The sequence below is a fragment of the Phoxinus phoxinus genome (assembly GCF_949152265.1).
Source record: "Phoxinus phoxinus genome assembly, chromosome: 13".
NCBI lineage: Eukaryota > Metazoa > Chordata > Actinopteri > Cypriniformes > Leuciscidae > Phoxinus > Phoxinus phoxinus.
Genome location: NC_136888.1, coordinates 17,963,505 through 17,982,822, shown reverse-complemented (window position 1 = coordinate 17,982,822; position 19,318 = coordinate 17,963,505). Strand labels below are relative to the sequence as shown.

Below are 19,318 nucleotides of genomic sequence, written 5' to 3'. Positions count from 1 at the left end.
GATTTCCATGAAATAGTTAAAGTTATGTGTCACCGCACAACCTACACATCTCAGCATAAACGCTCCCAGTTTAAAGCGTACTTCACAAACCACGGTTAATTTGAACAGAAAATCAAGCAAATAGGCTGACAGTATGCAGGACTTGGCATGGCACAAAGCGCACAAGGAGCGCTCCCTTTATAGTCACTAAAAAGCTGTCACTCATCTCAATTTGTCACGATCTCCATTATAAAGTTCCATTATAATCAATGAAGCTGAATGCACAATGAATCTCATTTACATAATTGTTTATTATAATCAGATAATTTGCAAGTGTGCTGAACTCAGAATCTAATCACTACTGAAAACGACCCAAAAATAAATTTGTCATCCTCAAGTTGTTCCAAACCTGTATGAATTCTGCTGAACACAAAATAAATTATTTTGAAGATTGTCGGTAACCAAACAGTTGACGGTAGCTATTGAATTTCATAGCACTTTTATTTACCATACTATGCAGGAATCAATGTTTGGTTACCCATATTCATACAGGTTTGGGAAAATTTGAGGGTGTGTAAAATGACAGAATCAGTAGCGCTGACATCTCCCACACTGCTGAGGATCTGCTGGAGAAGGAAGTTCTCCAACATCCGATCCACAGTTGTTACCAACTTTATTCCCACCGAGTCCCACAGTTGATGAGGACATTGACTCTGCAGTGAGTCCCACAGTTGATGAGGACATTGACTCTGCAGCGAGTCCCACAGTTGATGAGGACATTGACTCTGCAGCGAGTCCCACAGTTGATGAGGACATTGACTCTGCAGTGAGTCCCACAGTTGATGAGGACATTGACTCTGCAGTGAGTCCCACAGTTGATGAGGACATTGACTCTGCAATGAGTCCCACAGTTGATGAGGACATTGACTCTGCAGTGAGTCCCACAGTTGATGAGGACATTGACTCTGCAGTGAGTCCCACAGTTGATGAGGACATTGACTCTGCAGTGAGTCCCACAGTTGATGAGGACATTGACTCTGCAATGAGTCCCACAGTTGATGAGGACATTGACTCTGCAGTGAGTCCCACAGTTGATGAGGACATTGACTCTGCAGTGAGTCCCACAGTTGATGAGGACATTGACTCTGCAGCGAGTCCCACAGTTGATGAGGACATTGACTCTGCAGCGAGTCCCACAGTTGATGAGGACATTGACTCTGCAGTGAGTCCCACAGTTGATGAGGACATTGACTCTGCAGTGAGTCCCACAGTTGATGAGGACATTGACTCTGCAGCGAGTCCCACAGTTGATGAGGACATTGACTCTGCAATGAGTCCCACAGTTGATGAGGACATTGACTCTGCAATGAGTCCCACAGTTGATGAGGACATTGACTCTGCAATGAGTCCCACAGTTTTTGCAAGTGTGCTGAACTCAGAATCTAATCACTACTGAAAACGACCCAAAAATAAATTTGTCATCCTCAAGTTGTTCCAAACCTGTATGAATTCTGCTGAACACAAAATAAATTATTTTGAAGATTGTCGGTAACCAAACAGTTGACGGTAGCTATTGAATTTCATAGCACTTTTATTTACCATACTATGCAGGAATCAATGTTTGGTTACCCATATTCATACAGGTTTGGGAAAATTTGAGGGTGTGTAAAATGACAGAATCAGTAGCGCTGACATCTCCCACACTGCTGAGGATCTGCTGGAGAAGGAAGTTCTCCAACATCCGATCCACAGTTGTTACCAACTTTATTCCCACCGAGTCCCACAGTTGATGAGGACATTGACTCTGCAGTGAGTCCCACAGTTGATGAGGACATTGACTCTGCAGCGAGTCCCACAGTTGATGAGGACATTGACTCTGCAGTGAGTCCCACAGTTGATGAGGACATTGACTCTGCAGTGAGTCCCACAGTTGATGAGGACATTGACTCTGCAGTGAGTCCCACAGTTGATGAGGACATTGACTCTGCAGTGAGTCCCAATGCAGATGGGGACATTGACTCTGCAGTGAGTCCCAATGCAGATAAGGCCTCTTTAGAGAGAGATTTATTTTAAATGAGAATGATCTCTTTTAAATTTGTGGGCAAAAATCCTCATTTGGAAAACCACCTCCATCTAACCATCATATTTTCTTTCCTTTAGCATTTTCATCCCAAACCTCTTCCTTTAGAGATCGCCTTGGCAGTCCTCGAAAATTGGGGTGCCAGCTGTCAGAATACAATGCAAGTAGGGATGGCGAAAACTAAAACATTTCTTGACCGACCACCGAGCCTCATTAGCCGGTTGAAACCGGTTAACCGATTAGTTTAAAATATGCTACGCTATTTGAAATAACAGCCATTTCGAGCCGCGCCTGCAATTTCGCAACTCTCTGCCGCTCTGCCTCCCGCTCACACACACACACACCCCTGCGCCGCCCTTCCACTCACGTCACATTTTTAAAATCCCCAACAGCGCGAAACATAAGTCCCGCAAACGTATGTATGTAATCTGAGGACAAATGGCTCCTTCGTTTCGAAATGGTTTGGGTACAAGGTGATTGCGTTGAAAATAAAGGTGTTTGTCTAGCGTTAGAAGCTCATTTGAAACATTGCCGCGGCTCATTTAAGAAAATGACAGCTCCGAAGAGGCTTGCGGGTGTCGCGTTTTCAGGTGATACATCATAGATGATGTGATACTACTGCATTTAAGCACGGTATCACACAAGTTGCAACTTACATCTTTTTCATTCTTGTTGATGGTCCCACACAATACTCTTCTTTGCACGCTTTATCCTGTCGTCTGCCCTGGCTCTAACCTCGAGTGTTTTAGCCTGTAGCCTTTACTTTTCGCAAACCTTGTGAGCGCGCGAACCCAAATGCTGTGACCTCGTGCCAAATGTTTTTATTGATCTATTAAGTACAAACGGGCGAGTTATGAAAAATTGAGTGTGAGGGATTTGTTTGTCACTTCACACAAAAAGATCTTGGAATGAGATGGCTAACTGTAGTAGTGTTTAGTCCACTGTCTATAATAGCCTAATTTAGAGATCACTTTTTTTTTTTTACGACTACCGACAACTTTGATCGATTAACGTTGATACGGTCAACCATCGGTCAAACGGTTAACATCCCTAAATGCAAGTGCTGTACTGGCCGGACGACCCAGCCAGTACAGCTTCATCATGGACATGGAACAGTCCTTGCCAAGCATTGACGTGTGAATTTCTGAAACACTTGATGATAGGCAGGCCCTCTCAAGGTCGATTGTAGAGAAGACCATATCCAGCTAGAGCAGTCAGTAATTATCAATTGCCATGTGAGGAAAGGGGTAACTGTGGATTATCACCTCCTAATACGGTTCTCTCATTATTTTGCCACCAGTCTTTTTCACGGTCACCTCAATTGGTGAGACCAATGACGCATCACTTTGCTCTATAACTCCAGAAGAAAGTAATCAGTCCAACTCAGCAGATACAACTGTTCTTACGGACTAGGGAAGGTCGTAATAATTTCTGTCGTATACTGGCATGAGTGAATCTGACACCTTGACTTTATGCATAAACCCTGCAAGACATCCTACTTAGGAGGATGAGTCCATTTGAGTAGAGAGCTGTTACACTGGTTCTGAAGAGCAAGATGCAAAGGATGTAGCAGGCTCTGGCAGGATTATATCTCCTTTAATGTACAGTTTAAAAGCTTTAATGAGATCCATGCCCATTAATGCAGTTCCTTTGTCCACCACATAGAAATTCACAGAGCATTTGCAGCCGTTTTTTTACTGTGGCAAGCAGCCACTGCTATATAATGTAATGTAATAAATCACATTATTTGAATTATATGAGTAAGTGACTAAGCACACTTAAGGTGGCTGTAAGGGTAATTTCCCAAAGTAATCATACATGCTCTGAATTGCACCCAGCTTCTACCTGAACAGTACATTGGAGTTAAGTGCATACATCAGTATCTTGAAGTTATAGTAGCGTATACTCAGGCATTACTACTTCATGCATGTGTGAATTTGCATCGTTCTACAGACACGAGCAAATTAAATTTTTCTTGCAATTTTTCCAGGTTTCCTTAGCTGCCGGACATTCTACCGCATTTGGAAGATGTTTATCAGATTCACAGCAAAATCAGGTGTAGCTGAAGACTCACAGTCAGAGTTGGTGATAATGAAGCGTTGAGCGTTATCCTATTTTTTAGCTTTCCACCTCGTTGCCAGTTTGTTGTGTTTGCCGGTAGGTGATGGGCGAATTCGAAACACTGCTTCATGAAGCTTCGAAATCTTTACTAATCTTTCGTTTCGAATCAGTGTTTCGGAGCATGTATAAAACATAGACTGTCAAAAAATATGGACGTAGTGTCCATGACGTCACCCGTAGGTTTCTGACGAGCATTTTTGAAGCCCAAAATGGGCGGAGCCGGCCGTCGGCATCTTGGCAGTGTGTCACATTAGGCTTGTTCGACTTGAACCGGCGCTGCACAGACCGATCGGTGAATAAAATCAAAGTACCGCGAGAGCAAATAGAAAGTAGACGGCTCCTTATGCTTTTGAATTGCTCTCGCGGTACTTTGATGTCATAAACCGATCGGTCGTCTGTGCAGCCCTGGTTCAAGTCGAACAAGCCTCTCTCGGATAACCGAAAATGGGCAGAGGTGGGACGTGGGTGGAGCTGAGGCACTGGTTGCTGAAACCACACCCGCCTAGCTCAACATTATCAAGTTAACTCAGGCTAAAGCCCAATTGTCGAACTCACGCCGTAGCTACGTCATAGGCTGTGTGTAGCGCGCGTACACTTCGGCGTACCCTGACCTGCACCTCTCCAAAAATGTCCCTCATGTTTGCGCATCAACGACGCAGAAGTATAAATGAAAACCAACGCGTAGTCTGCGTAGACCGTAGAGGCTCCAGCGTAGGTCCGGCACAGAAGTATAAATCCGCCTTAAGACATGTCAACAATTAAACAAACAAATACTTCCAAAAGTCTGTGTTAGTAAATGTTACGCTATTTATGAAATGTAGGCATAACATTATATGACTGTTGTATACATAGAAACCATACAGATGGTTTCTACCTACAGCTAATCACAGTCTGTCTGATCCTGGAGTGTAGTTAAGTTTTAAATAAAATAATAAATAATAAATAAATAATTTTAAATAAATTAATAAATACAATTATATTAGAATTTCACTCACCGGAAAAAATGGAGCCCAGTGTCTGTTAGTACTTAGTACAATTAACCGCACAGCAAGCCGTATTCATTGATAATTAACTTAGGCCTTAATCAAAAAAGCACAACCATAGCAAAGATGCAAAGTTCAGCGGCTGGAATCCACCAGTCACTCGACTCAAGTGCTATACGCCCTTAAATATGCAGAACTTTAAGGTTTAATATAAATGAAAGGGATAAGTTATAAAAAATGAAAATAAAACTCACAGTCACTTCCGTGTTGGATTCAACTGCCAAAGTCACGTGATTTTAGCAAACGAGGCTTCGTTACGTCGTAACTGGCCCTGTCCCAAATGGCACACTCCGGACTTGTGGACTTCCTCAGAGTCCACACTTTGGTGACGTCATGTAGTGCAGACTTATAGGGCCCTTGGCACGAGTCCACGAGGGCGCATTGAGAGGTATTTATGGGACAGACTCGATCGCCACGCCGGAAATAGGAAGGCGGTCCGGTTGTTGTTTAAATATGATTTTTCTACATTTACATATGACTCAGTAAAGCCCTGACATTCGGTTATATTTATTTAATGAATCATAATGCGATCATAGCCTATTATTCAGTGCGCTATTTATGTTTATATTAAATATATTTTTTATATATTTATATATATTAAATATATTTATATTTAAGTTTGAGACATCAACCACTGGTTGATGACCATAATGGTTGTATAAACTGTAGGTAATAAACGGGTAAAATGTACACATAGGTCATAAAAACTATAATGATATTTACACTCTTCTCATCCATGTTAACGCGAGCGAAAGCTCCTCCCATTCGTTGTCTGATTGGCCTTTCGCAAATTCGCAAGGATTCCTGGGTAGTTAAAGTGCGTGAAGCCTGCATCTATGCGGGCTTCGCGGAAGACCGCTTCAAGGGTACAAAGGGGGCGCTGCTGAGCACACTTCAGAGCGTTAAAATGGTGAATGGGACGGTCTACGGACTCGTAGACTCAGCGAGCACGCGCAATTTAAGTCCACGAGACCGAAAGTCCACATCAAGTGCGCCATTTGGGACAGGGCCACTGTTTTGAAATTGCAATGGTTCACCGCTGGAGGGCGATAATCTCTGTGAACCATAGACTGTTGGCTGTGTGAATGAATCATGCGGATCCACGGAGACCGCCACCCAGTGGCGAACCATTGGACAAGTGTCTATGGTTTTTACTTGATCTCTGATCAGTTTGATACATTTGTAGACGGTTTAATTAGACCTCAATATTGAAAGGAATAATATAAGTTAATAGTCTCTTATTGGCTTGTTTAGCTGAGCTATGTAACAATCAAAACATGAAAAAAAAGAACACATATTACACCAACAGTTGTTATTTAATCTTATTAGATGATTAGTTGATTCTTGCATTTGATATATTTTACATTCAATAAAACATTTGCAATGGGTTTGTAAAAGGTGTTTTTATCATAGACAGTATATGGTTTTTATGCATGTTTGGCCTAAGTGTTGTTGCACTGTTCTGACCAGCAGGGGTCACCAGCGTGTGGCGTTTCGAACGCTTCGAAACAGTGAATCATTTTGCTAAATTGTTTCTCCCAACACTACAGGCATCAAGACGGGTTACATTTACCTTATTACTAACTCCTAAAACACACAAACTCGTGCTTATTCTCTCCTATTTATATTCGTATTTCGTATCACCCTACTTAGTAGTACTACCACTACTACTACTACTACTAGCGGTCTCAGTAATATTGAATAACAGGAGACAGCTATTTTTATGTATAGTATGTACAGTATAGTATGTATGTATATGTACAGTATTTTATTTATTTAGTAATAATGAGAGGATTTGTGTGCAGACCTCAGAATCCACTCATTGCTGAGAACGCCTGAGTTTTTGTTCAGTGCTAAACACTTTTGATAAGCCTTTGCGTTCAAGAAATCAACAGAACATATTGTAAATAAACCTTTGAAATAAATAAACATTATCCACAGACATAACACAGATACGCACCGGATTGTCTGTGAAATCTGCTTCGTTAATATGCTATTATTATGGAGAAACCTGCCACTTTTCCCTCACTCGTCATAACAGGTTACAGGGACTTTTATTTTGAATTAAACTCCCCTCATGTCCGCTCTCTTATTATTGTTCTCTTCACATCCTCAGGCGGAGAAAAGAAGCGGAGATCTGATGGCTTTGAAAAGGATTCAGAAGGTAATATTTGTATTTCTTAATATAATAAATGTCTTAAAAGTAGACTAGCTTTAAGGCGATCCAAGAGATCTACACACGACTGATACAGTGAACTATCTCTCTGTCCACATTACTATGTAAAGTCGGAAGATCAGAAGAATTTATTTTTCGGCCAGATGAAAAGATCTTTATGTCGAAAACAAAGCGAACTCAAGTCTTAAGACATCAGAAAAGATTATATTATAAATGTGATAATTATGCCATCAACTGGGGATGTTTTAAGCAGCTGTAGTTAAACAAGGTTAGGCATATTTTAATAGAACTAATAGTCAGTTTAGACAGTGAGTACATTAAAAACTTAAATACATAAATATGTAAAATATAATGTTACATTATAATAATATAATAATAAAACATATTGTATATGTTATATTTAAAATAAATGTAATCTGAAAGTCTTGACAACATTATATAATGTGAGTATATGTGTGTGTATATATATAAATATATATGTTGTATAACAATTTACTAAAGTAGAAATAAAGATAAATTAAAGCTAAATATAAATAATTAAAAACCAAAACTAAAGAAAATGATAATAAAAATTATTTCTAAAACCTTGCATTTATAAGAGTAGGGTTGGAGCTTGCGAATGTTAATTAATCTTTCAGAAATATGCACGTAAACCATTATCCTGGTTTGAATTGAAACCTTGCTTCTTAGATCAGTTTTTGATTTAATCGAAATTTAAATAAATTGTCTCGTCCATTTCTATTGTATTTGTAGGAGCTACAGGACTTGCAACGGGATCCACCCTCGCAGTGCTCCGCCGGACCCCTCGGAGAGGACTGTAAGTGTCTCCACCAACAACATACTCAATCATGGCCTTTAATTCTTTGACAGGATGGTCTGTTCAATATGTTTTATTTGCTCTTTCAGTGTTCCACTGGCAGGCGACAATAATGGGCCCAGTAAGTACACATGAATAATTTCAGGTCATTTTTAGGTCACATGTTTATTTTGTGGAATTAGTGATTGGTTCAATAAAAAAAGAATTAGCTTTGTCATACACAACCTCTCTCTTTGTCTCCCTCCTAGGGTGATAGTCCATATCAAGGAGGGGTTTTCTTCCTCACAATCCATTTCCCGACTGATTATCCCTTTAAACCACCAAAGGTGAGAATTACATCTGTTACTTCTTACCTCATCCATAGATTATTTGTTCTTAGTTATCTGACATTGTGTTTCTCTGACAGCTTGCCTTCACAACAAAAATTTACCACCCAAATATCAACAGTAATGGAAGCATCTGTTTGGACATTCTGCGTTCCCAGTGGTCACCTGCCCTCACGGTATCCAAAGGTTAGAGAACACTAACATCCTGGACGGTCTTTTCATCATAAACATGTCTAATTTGATAACATCGACATCAGGGCTGGGCAACTCTGGCCCTCAAGAATCAAGATACACTTTCCTGCAGAGTTTGGCTTTCAAACTAAACCTTATCAAACTAACCTGCCAGTAGCGTTCTAGTAATCCTAAAGACAGTCAAACATACACTGAACTCCCAGTTGATTAACCCCAAACCTGGCTTACTCAAAGTATGCTGGCTCCAAAAGCGCGTCTGGAAGTAAGTTCAGCCAACCCAGAGTATGTAACACACAAGACATTTTAAACAGAGCGTTAAGAAAAAGCACGCCATACTACTTCTTTTTTTTTGTAATGGCTATTTGCTCACTACTCCTAATGTGTGTGCACTATTTTGAATGGGTTAAATGCAGAGGACAAAATTATGAGTATGGGTTACCATACTTGGCCTGTCACTGCATTCTTATAGTTATTATTTTAAAAATATGTAAAAAACGTTTATAAGGCAGAAGGCACTAACTTGATGAGAAATATGGTTTTAATAAATAGTCACACTAATTACAAACATTTAGCCTAGAAATTTAGACGCACTCTAGCAGCAGCAAAATTAACATCTTGATGTAGGTCTGGCTTAGCCTGGATCTGCCCTCCTACGTACTTCCGCTCAATTTTAATTTTCCTTCAGTACTAGGTCTGGGATTGTGGTATATTCTTGGGTTTTCTCCGATCAATTTTTTGCAGGTCCAATCAGCGAACAGAGGGAGTGGCTGAGAACGATGACGTTGAGGTTGTGCGCTAGTTTGAGTCGTCATACGTAACGACCAAACGTTAGCGATTGGTTATGGCAGATCCAGAGTGGCTCTGGGCAGATCCAATACTTTTAAACTTCAACAGAGTACCCGCCTTCAAGGAAGTTAACTCTTGTCGATGGAGAGAGGCCAGACTCTATGTACAAATGAAATGTACTAGAGTCTGGTAGAACCAGGCTAGGTCTGGCTTGCCAGGCTAACAAACATTATGAAATACAAAACAAATTATTTTTTATATACGTATATACTGTAAGTAATAATGTTTATTTAACCTGGAAAGTGTGTCAACAATAAGTATAACTGGCACATTGATTTATATTGGAAAGTTTGCCCTGGCAAAGAATATAAATATATACCTAAAAGGGATTCAGCATTAAGCACATAAAGTGACTATTTCATAAAATACGAGCAGTATTCACTTTACTTTTATCAACACCACTTAAACAATTCTGCTGTTTTCTGTTGTTGTTTCCCCAGTTTTATTATCCATATGCTCACTACTTTGTGACCCAAATCCAGATGACCCTTTAGTTCCAGATATTGCACACATCTACAAATCTGACAAAGATAAGTAAGTAACCTTGTGTGTATGGTTCTCTCTCTCTTTCACTGTTTTTATTGCTAAAATAACTACATCTGCAATGGACCGTCATCTTCTGTATGGTTCAACCATACTACATTTGTATATCTTTTCTACACATTCTTCTTTTATTACTATCAAACAATACATAAAATGTTTAAGTACCAAATTGCTCTAATTTTTCAGCTGTAATTCTGGCACTTCATGAATACTCATTTTAATATCAGCTGAGTGTTTTTGTTTTGTGTTTAGGTATAACAGACTGGCAAGGGAATGGACTCAGAAGTATGCAATGTAACTGGACGGCAAGATTTTGAAATGATTGCACATGGACATTATTACTGCACACGGCTCTACAACGCACCTGTACAGAAACAAGACGTTTACCAACAGATGAACCTCCCCCACCACCACACACACACACACACACACACACATATACACACATACATATATACATACATACACGCACAACTACACAGAAAATCCTTGTTCAGGAGGCCGAGTCACTTGTCTCTGTTCACAGAGGCATCCTGGAACAACCAGGATGTGTCAGTTAACACATAACAAAAAAAATATTGTTTTATTTTCAAATGGATTAGCTACATTTTAGTAATTTTATTGTATAGAAATAAATACAATACTGGATCATTTTTATTGTTTTTGCATTAAAAGGTGTTATTATAAAATATGTGTCTGGCTGCAGCTGTTTTATGACGACTCTAGCATTATTAGAAAGAAAGGGGGATTGAGATGTTTTCCATATGTGTGTGATTTGGAATTGGTTCACATCAGGGATCAAACTACATACTGCTCACGCTGCGTGGTAGATGTGTGCCATTAGATGGCGATGTTCCTCCGTTTTATTCCACCATAAGGATTTCCTTCATGCAGAGACGCTTTTATAAATGCGTTTTTATAAAAAGTTTTATAAAGTTTCAGTGACGTCCCTATAATTACATATTTAAAAAAAAAAAAAAACATTTAAATACTTGATAAGTTAATAGAAGAATAATATTTTTGTTTGTGTAATAGTTTTCTACAATAAAGGTTATTTAATGTAACCGTTAGGTAAAAAAACAACAACACTTCCCTAGAACATTATCTTACAGAATAACATATATATATAAATATATATATATTCGCCATTGAAGTGAAATAACTGAACATAAACATACAAGCGTGATAAAAATGATAATTCTGGAAGAAAGATTCAGATGGCAGAGGCTTTAGCATCTGAAGTCTTCATATACACGCATGTCACATGACAAACATGTTAGGCTGCACTACAAACGTTTATTTAAATGATTCACTGAGTATTTTTTAAGGGGAATGATATAAAGAAAATGCTACGTTACCACTGCCAGCGTTTCTCCCAAACCCCCTCCCCCCTCACACAAAAAATATATATATTTTAAAGAAAGCATGCTAATCACAGAATCATTGCAGAGGGGCATGCAAAGTGGTTTTGTAAGATTTTTTTTAAATTAAAAAATATATATATAATATAAATTATAAGTAGGCCTACGAATGTTTTATTTTCCGCGCATGCATGAGAAACTAGGCGCGCGAACTGGATATGATGATGGCAGAAAAGTTTGGGAGGAGAGTGGGCGGTTATCCTGACACGTGAATGCTCCCATAGGAGCATAATCCATCCATGCATCCATGTCCTCCAACTGTAGTGTGTTGCTGTGTTCTGGTCCTGGAGCCAGAGGAAAAGTGGAGGGGAGCGGAATTAACGGGCAGATTGATTTTCTCGGTGGCAGTAACTTTAAGGGACTTAAAAAACTTGGCTGGACATCGGAATGTTTTTCTCCTAATGTTGACTTACCGTTTGCCCCTTTTACATATGAACCCCGTTTAGTACGTTTGAAACACTTTATGGGTGCAATGGCTGAGCCGCTGAGTTTCATGCATCATGATCATGGCTCCAGCAGCGAGCGGAGCGACGACTCACCGTCTGCCGTGTCTGAGGATGACTCTAGCGGCCACTGCGGCCACATCTCCCCGCCTGACCCAGATTGGACCGAGGAAAGGTTTCGAGTTGACCGCAAGAAACTAGAAACTATGTTACTGGGTATGTTAACTTCTTAAAAACTCCCTAAAAGAACTGGGAAGACAGTTTGATGTATTGAAAATACTTTTAGCTAACATTGCAGTATTGCTTGGCGTCGAGTCACATAAATAGTTCTGTCTAAAAATATCACAATGTTTCCTCGAAGTACATCTCGATGGAGATGTGTTGACTACGATGCTTGTTGTGTAGAGCATGTAGACCAGTATTGGGATGTTTTATTGTTTTATTTAGCTGAGTAAGACAGAAATGCACATGAACTAACAATAATTTTTGCATTTGAACTTAGGTTCTTGCATGCACTCTGTAAATAGAATAGCCTAAGCTTCTCCTGTTCATTTAGCACAAATATGTTGAGGTTAGACTTTCATAACTAATCAAGTTCATGTATTTATTTTAGTGTCATGAAATATTTACATGAAATGCTTGCTTATTTCCAGTCATTTCAAAGCATTCAGCAGTACCTCAATGAAATGTAAATAAGATATGATGAATATGAGATCAATATTACTGATCAATCAAGGTCACCACTGTCAAAGTCTTTCAACGTGTACATAAGTTACACACATACTGGTTTCACTATCCCAGTGAGAAGATCCAAACTTAAAGGAATAGTTCACCCAACATTTTTAATTCTGTCATCATTTACTCACCCTCATGTTGGTCCAAACCTGTAGGCCTATGCCTTTCTTTTGTGGAACACAAAATATATTTTCAAGAAAACTGTTTTGGTTGCCATTGACTTTCACTTGTATGGGGAAATTTCTCAAAATATCTTCTATGTTCCACAGAAGAATTCATACAGGTTTGAAAGAACTTTTCCTTTTTGATTATTATTTTTCCTGTTTATCACCATAAAGCTGCTATGAATCAATTTGTATTGTATAAAGCGCTATATAAATAAAGGTAACTTGGCTTGGCTTGACTTTAGGTTGATTAAAAACCTGTTTATGTGTGTAGATTTGAAGCAAAACATGATTCTGTATGAGTCTGTCAAATATTGAGGACCCCTTAAAAAATGTCTTCAAGTCAATTTCTAACATGTTTCACTGTTTGTGTGAAAATATTTTCAAATATTTGGGCGTCGCGTGCATAATAATGCGTAGAAACACAGACTTTTGAAGTTATATTTGTGAGACCCTCTTATATGTGCAGTGTTTTTATACTAGGATAATGATATTTACTATATTCTAATCCTAAACCAGACCTACAAATATAAAAATGTTAACGGGTTTGTGTGAAGTCAAATATATTTTGGCTGATTTATGATTAATTTCAAATAGTAAGAATCACTTCACAAGTCATAACTAAATGTGTGAGGACATTTCTCACAAATGTGACAAGAAGTAAAGCCAAACCTGTACACAAACACACACAAACAAATGGTTAAAGCTCAATTCAACACTTACGTCATATTCTGCCGTCAGTCTGTCAGCAATGGGCAGTTTACTTCACTGCAGAATAATGTTCAGTTCATTTTGTTTTTCTTTTGTTGTAACTTAGAATTTTAAACAAGCTTAAGTAATACAAGTTGAGGTCAGTGGTTTGGTATTGGCCTATTCTAAACATGTACAAAAGTTCTGGTCTGTTATAGCAGGGCCTCTAGTTTACAAAGACTGCTTTTGTTAACATGCATTCAAACCAACCATCCTCAATGTAGTTAGGGCCATAGATGACATTCATTTATATATGTGTATGTGCCTTTTATTTATTCTACGTAGTTGTGTATTGGGAAACATGGAACAACTAAGACCCTCAGTACCCTTCTGCCACATTTGAATGTGTTCATGTGTGCAATTGCATGAGTGAATGCTTCCCTGACATTTGGACCCCAGGTCAAAGGTCAGTTCAGCATGAGAGAGCTCAAGAGCACCAGGAAAACTTCCATAGCAAGGCTACCACATTTTCGAGACGTTCAACAACACCTTTCACATCACACAAACGTATATGTGGCCCTGGACCACAATATCAGTCACATGGGTAAATTTTTTAACATTGAGATGTATACATCACACGAAAGCTGAATAAATACACTTTCCATTGATGTATGATTTGTTAGGATAGGACAATATTTGGCCACGATACACCTAGGGCCTATTTGAAAATCTGAAATCTGAGGGTGCAAAAAAATCGAAACATTGAGAAAATCGCCTTTACAGTTGTCCATTCATGTTCGCGATTGTGCTGCATTCACTCATAAAAATAAATGTTTTATATATTACTGTAGGAAATTTACAAAATATCTTCATGGAACATGATCTTTACTTAATATCCTAATGCTTTTTTGCATAAAAGAAAATAATTTTGACCAATACAATCTGTATTGTTTGCTATTGCAAATATACCCGTGCGACTTGTGACTGGTTTTGTGATCCAGGGTCACATATATTTACTCTACAATCATTGTTGCAGTGATGTGGAGATTTTTCCCACACCTATGATTCAGTGACTCGTAATCATCCCTTTGCTCCGGATGATGTGCAACATCTGGAGGTGTTTGAACGGTTGTTGTTTTGATTGGTCGGATGAGCAGTAGGCGTGATCATAAATCCAGTGATGTGTGTTTTTTTGTGTGAAGGTTTATTGTGTGGCAAAGTTTTGCTCCCCTTTTCCGGGAAATAGGAGAGAGGCTGAGAGAAACAAGACAGAGAGGGTTACAATTAAAACCATTTTTCTTAAAAATAACATTGGCGAACGTGGCGAGGCAGAAACAGTGGGGAGACCCATTCTTGTGCTTTTCCCCTTTGGCCAGACCACGACTAAATCAGCTCATTTTTATAGACTTATTCAGAAAGACTAATGGAAGGAAGTGGATCATCACCTATGATTCATGTTCACGTAAGGGAATCTGAGCAGCTTTATGGTTTTGTCGGAAAGCACCAAAGAAAGATAGTCATTACGTCAAATAATCACTCACGCAAGTGGAAATTAGAAGGGAAAAACATGCAAACGCACTTTAATGACTGTTTTTCCTCCCTCGCACTTTCTTTTTCTCACTAACTTTTATGGGAATAGTTTGTATATTAGAATGCAGTTTTCTCTTTACCCCAATGGCTGTTACATCAGATGTCTGGTTTTGATTAAAAACAGAGGAATGTGTGCTGGCCTGACCTTATATTCGGTGTGATAAGAAATTCTAAAAAGAATGTAGTGTTAGTTTAGCAGAGTTTATTCCGGCACTTTATGGAAATCAAATGCCCCCCTCAGTGGCTATGTGATCAAAATTGTGGGTTTTGTGGGTTTTCCTCTGTACAGTAGGATGTGAATCTATATATTAAGTTTTAAATCAATGTCAATGCATCTCACATCTGTCAGTTACATTTTTGTTTGTGAGTGTGTGGGTCGGGTTGGGTTTGTTACCACCAAAAGTTTGCTTGTATTTTATTCATTTGCTTATGCATGTGTCTTCTGACATGTGGGTTTTATTTATTGAGTATATTTTCGTCTGGGTGCATGTTAAGTGCATCATTCTTAACATGCTGCATGTGTCTGGCATGTTGAGTGAAGCAACAGGAAGTGCGTTGTGTTTTGGGAATGTGCTTATGGCTCTGTGCACTGTTGCCAGGGAAACACAAGTCTGTTACCTTGGATTTTGATTTCTTTATGTGCGTACATGTGCAATTTGAATATTAAAAGGCACTTAATTTAGATGTTTAAGAATAAATCAATATAAAACGGACACTGGTGTGTATTTATGAATTATTAATCACTCATTGTAGTATTAGAATTCATTGCAGAATTAGAATTGGTGCAGTTTTCTTCTAGGAAGCCTTCTGTTTTTATGTTTACAAATGTAAATCCATTTCTTGGACTTAATACATCAGTTGTTTTAATAAGATACTTAATACTTGAGATAAATCTTAAAGAACTGACGTATTGGATTACTAAAACTTGTGTTTGGCAGAAATACTCCAAATCTGGTGTGGGAGAGTTTTAGTTTGGCTGCAAACTCATCTATGTTCATAACCTGTCATGCAAGGATACAGTTTCATTCTCGTGTCTCGACACTGAGAGATGAGATGTTCACATTATTTAATTCACATTATAGCCAAATCCTTTTCAGTCAATACCTTGGAAGAGGTCTTGAATGTGTTTTCGGCACATCTGTATGTTATAATCCAAAATATTTTTGCTGTTTATATTGCCAGATTATATTTTCCATCTTAAATTGAATAATTTCACAGACTTGTCTTTTAGTGGTACACATTGTTTCTAAAAGGCATTCGGCTTTGAGCTCTTGAGTATGAGTTTACTTTCATGCAGACTGCTTGCTTTTAGAAGTTGCAAAAGAAAATGTTGCAAATTGTACAACCAGTCTGCAATAGATTTGCTGTCAGCGGCGTGTGTGTGTAATCTCAAGTTATGACATGGCGAATAAATAGTTTGAGAAGATAAAAGCCCTGAATCTTTTGCACAAGTGGCTGAGTACTTTAGTTTGGGCATTGCCAGGGCTGTGCTTATATGTAGCGTGATTCATGTTTCCTGTCGTGAGAGGCTTTGCCGTAACCAATCAGATTATATCTTGCACTACTTTTTGAGTCGGTCTGTAAGATTTTTTTCAATGGTTTTTGAACAAAGTCTCTACTTCTCAGTAATATTGTGAAATATTATTCCAATTTAAAATAATGTTATATAAAACTTTTTTTTTTTTTTCAAATGTCATTTATTCCTGTGAATTTATAGCAGCTATTACTCCACTGTCACATGATCTTTCTAATATGCTGATTTACCGCTCAAGAAACATTTCTTATTATTATCAATGTTGAGGACATTGTGCTGCTTAATAATTTTGTGGAAACTGTGATACTTTTTTCAGATAAATGGCTTTACTGTCACTTTTGATCAATTTAATGCATCCTTGTTGAATTTAAATGTTAATTTTTGTCCAAAAAAAAATCTTACTAACCACAAACATTTGAATTATGGTATAGATAGGCTGTGAGTGTGACACTCTGACTGCAGAACAAGTGTTTCAATTCTTAATAGTAAGATTTGAATCCAGACGCTGTTTTTCTCGTATCGTAGGTCTGTTTTTCTGATCCTCTCGCCCACTCTCTGAGCTCCGGAGTTGAAGGGAAGTTCCAAGATTATCCTGGAGAAATACACTAAAATTATACAGTTTTGTTCTTAAACTCACTTACTCATCACATTCCTAACACACACATAGTTTACAGGAGCTGTGCTATAATCAAATACTACTCTATATCTGTGCGTGAAGCTGTTTCATTAGAGCAGAAACTCAAACTCTGTGGAGTTTTTGTGACCCACATTCTAAATAGAGCACAAGAAAGAGCTGAAATCAACACACACACTGCATTTAACATTCTGTCTGGTTTAAGACTTGCTATTTTCATATTTTTCTCTGTGTGTGCATCAGTACATGTTTTCAATTGGATGTGTGTGTTAGAAAGTGAGTATCATAGCTAGTATCTAGTATAGGGACAGATTCAGTTCAGAGGTGTTAATCTGTTACATGCTGTACTCATTACAGATGTGTGACCATATGTGTATCCGTGCTGCACAGATACAACATTGTACAAACATTGTACAAACATCTCATAAAACTCTTAATTCAATTTACAGCTTCTGATAGGAGAGATGTGAAGTGGATTTTCTCAGATTTCTCAACTTCATAAAGTGAACTCACGACTCTCTGTCTTCACAAATTCTGCATTTATTTCTGTCTGTCTGTCTGTCTCACATGGTAATTCAAAGTGCTTTACATAGAAGAAATTAAATTAATAAAAAGAAATAAGAATAATTAAAACAGTTTAGAATAAAAAATTAAATACAGTACAAACGTCTGTCTGTCTAAAATTCAATTTGTTAAAAAAAAAATATATATATATACATATACACATACATACATACATGCTGGTCAGAATTATTTGCACCCTTGGTAAATATGATCAAATATGGCTTTAAACATTTTTTATCTGCATTGTTTATCCTTTTGATATATATATATATATATATATATATATAAATATAAATTATGCAAAAATCTAACCTTTTATTGAAGTAAAAGAATTGAAAGTGGGGGGGAAATCACATTATGAAATAAATGTTTTTCTCCAAAACACATTGGGAACAATTACTGTATTTGCCTAGCCTGGGTTTCCCCATACTGCCTTTGCGCAGCGCGATTTTATTCACGCTGAAAGGCAGTCTGGATACCATGGACCAGATTTTCGCCTCATCTAGGGAACCAATCACAGAACGGGGAGGGAGCAGCAAGACGATGACGACATCTATGTGACACAACTAAGCAGTTTGTTTATATCCATATATACCTTCGACCCTCATGTTTATCTTGCACAAACGGCAATAGTCGCTGAACGTCATTGTTTACACAAAAATATCTTACCCATCGTCTTCTTCCTTGTCTAATTTCTGTCGCTCTACATACGTCATCTGGTATAATGGAAACGATTGGCTATGAGCCACGTACAGGCGCATTTGATAGACATTCTTAGCACCCAATAAACGGCGCCGGGCATTCGTAAACCACGCCTCAAATACGAGAAAATGTACATGTGGTTCCCAGACCCAAGTCTCAACGAGAATTGGGTCTGGCGTTAGCCAGGCTAGTATTTGCCCCCTTTTATTAAAAACTTTTTGCAACCTCCTTTTTCCAAGATAACAGCTCTGAGTCTTCTCCTATAATGCCTGATGTGTTTCGAGAACACCCGACAAGAGATCAGAGACCATTCCTCCATACAGAATCTCTCCAGATCCTTCAGATTCCCAGATCCATGTTGGCGCTTCTTCTCTTCAGTTCAGCCCACTCATTTTCTATAGGGTTGGCTGGGATGGCCATTGCAGATGCTTGGTTTTGTGCTCAGTGACCCATTTTTGTTTTGATTTTGATTATTTTTGGATCACTGTCCTGTTGGAAGATCCAAACATGGCCCGTTATAAGATTTCTAGCAGAGATTGTCAGGTTTAGATTTTTTATCTGTTGGTATTTGATCGAATCCATGATGCCATCATTGCCATTTATCTGAACAAGATGTCCAGGACCTCTGGCAGAAAATTAGGCCCACAGCATTAAAGATCCAGCAGAGTATTTCATTTTACACATGGGATACTATTGTATCCCTGTGTGCACCAAACTC

General features: G+C 38.4%; 3 protein-coding genes across 7 annotated transcripts in view; 2 read left to right on the top strand and 1 right to left on the bottom strand.

Moving 5' to 3' along the window:
• Positions 1-6,271, bottom strand: part of entpd6 (ectonucleoside triphosphate diphosphohydrolase 6) — a 48,228-nt gene extending 41,957 nt beyond the window's left edge. Inside the window, exons 1-2 of one of the 4 annotated variants that reach the window (XM_079633322.1) lie at positions 6,237-6,271; positions 5,418-5,488 (exon numbers count right to left, since the gene is read on the bottom strand). The gene's annotated coding sequence lies outside the window, so the exon portion shown is untranslated. Of the gene's footprint in view, positions 1-5,175; positions 5,502-6,236 lie in introns of those variants that run through there. The other 3 variants (XM_079633323.1, XM_079633321.1, XM_079633320.1) reach the window with 3 other exon arrangements.
• Positions 6,272-7,267: 996 nt separating this feature from the next.
• On the top strand, positions 7,268-11,041 carry ube2d1a (ubiquitin-conjugating enzyme E2D 1a). Its single transcript, XM_079633329.1, has 7 exons — positions 7,268-7,387; positions 8,153-8,216; positions 8,306-8,337; positions 8,465-8,542; positions 8,623-8,728; positions 10,021-10,114; positions 10,376-11,041. The coding sequence occupies exons 1-7, from the start codon at positions 7,301-7,303 to the stop codon at positions 10,419-10,421; spliced, it is 507 nt and encodes a 168-aa protein (XP_079489455.1). The 5' UTR covers positions 7,268-7,300; the 3' UTR covers positions 10,422-11,041.
• Positions 11,042-11,677: 636 nt separating this feature from the next.
• bicc1a (BicC family RNA binding protein 1a) overlaps positions 11,678-19,318 on the top strand; it is a 34,057-nt gene continuing 26,416 nt past the window's right edge. Inside the window, exon 1 of one of the 2 annotated variants that reach the window (XM_079633246.1) lies at positions 11,678-12,203. In XM_079633246.1, the coding sequence (XP_079489372.1) occupies positions 11,792-12,203 (412 nt within the window). In that variant the 5' untranslated portion in view covers positions 11,678-11,791. The remainder of the gene's footprint in view (positions 12,204-19,318) is intronic. The other variant, XM_079633247.1, reaches the window with a different exon arrangement.

Coding starts and splice junctions, on each gene's coding strand:
- ube2d1a (XM_079633329.1), top strand. CDS start 7,301: ATGTCCGCTCTCTTATTATTGTTCTCTTCACATCCTCAGGCGGAGAAA. Junction 8,338..8,464: donor AGGCGACAATAATGGGCCCA/GTAAGTACACAT, acceptor TCTCCCTCCTAG/GGTGATAGTCCATATCAAGG. Junction 8,729..10,020: donor TGCCCTCACGGTATCCAAAG/GTTAGAGAACAC, acceptor TTGTTTCCCCAG/TTTTATTATCCATATGCTCA.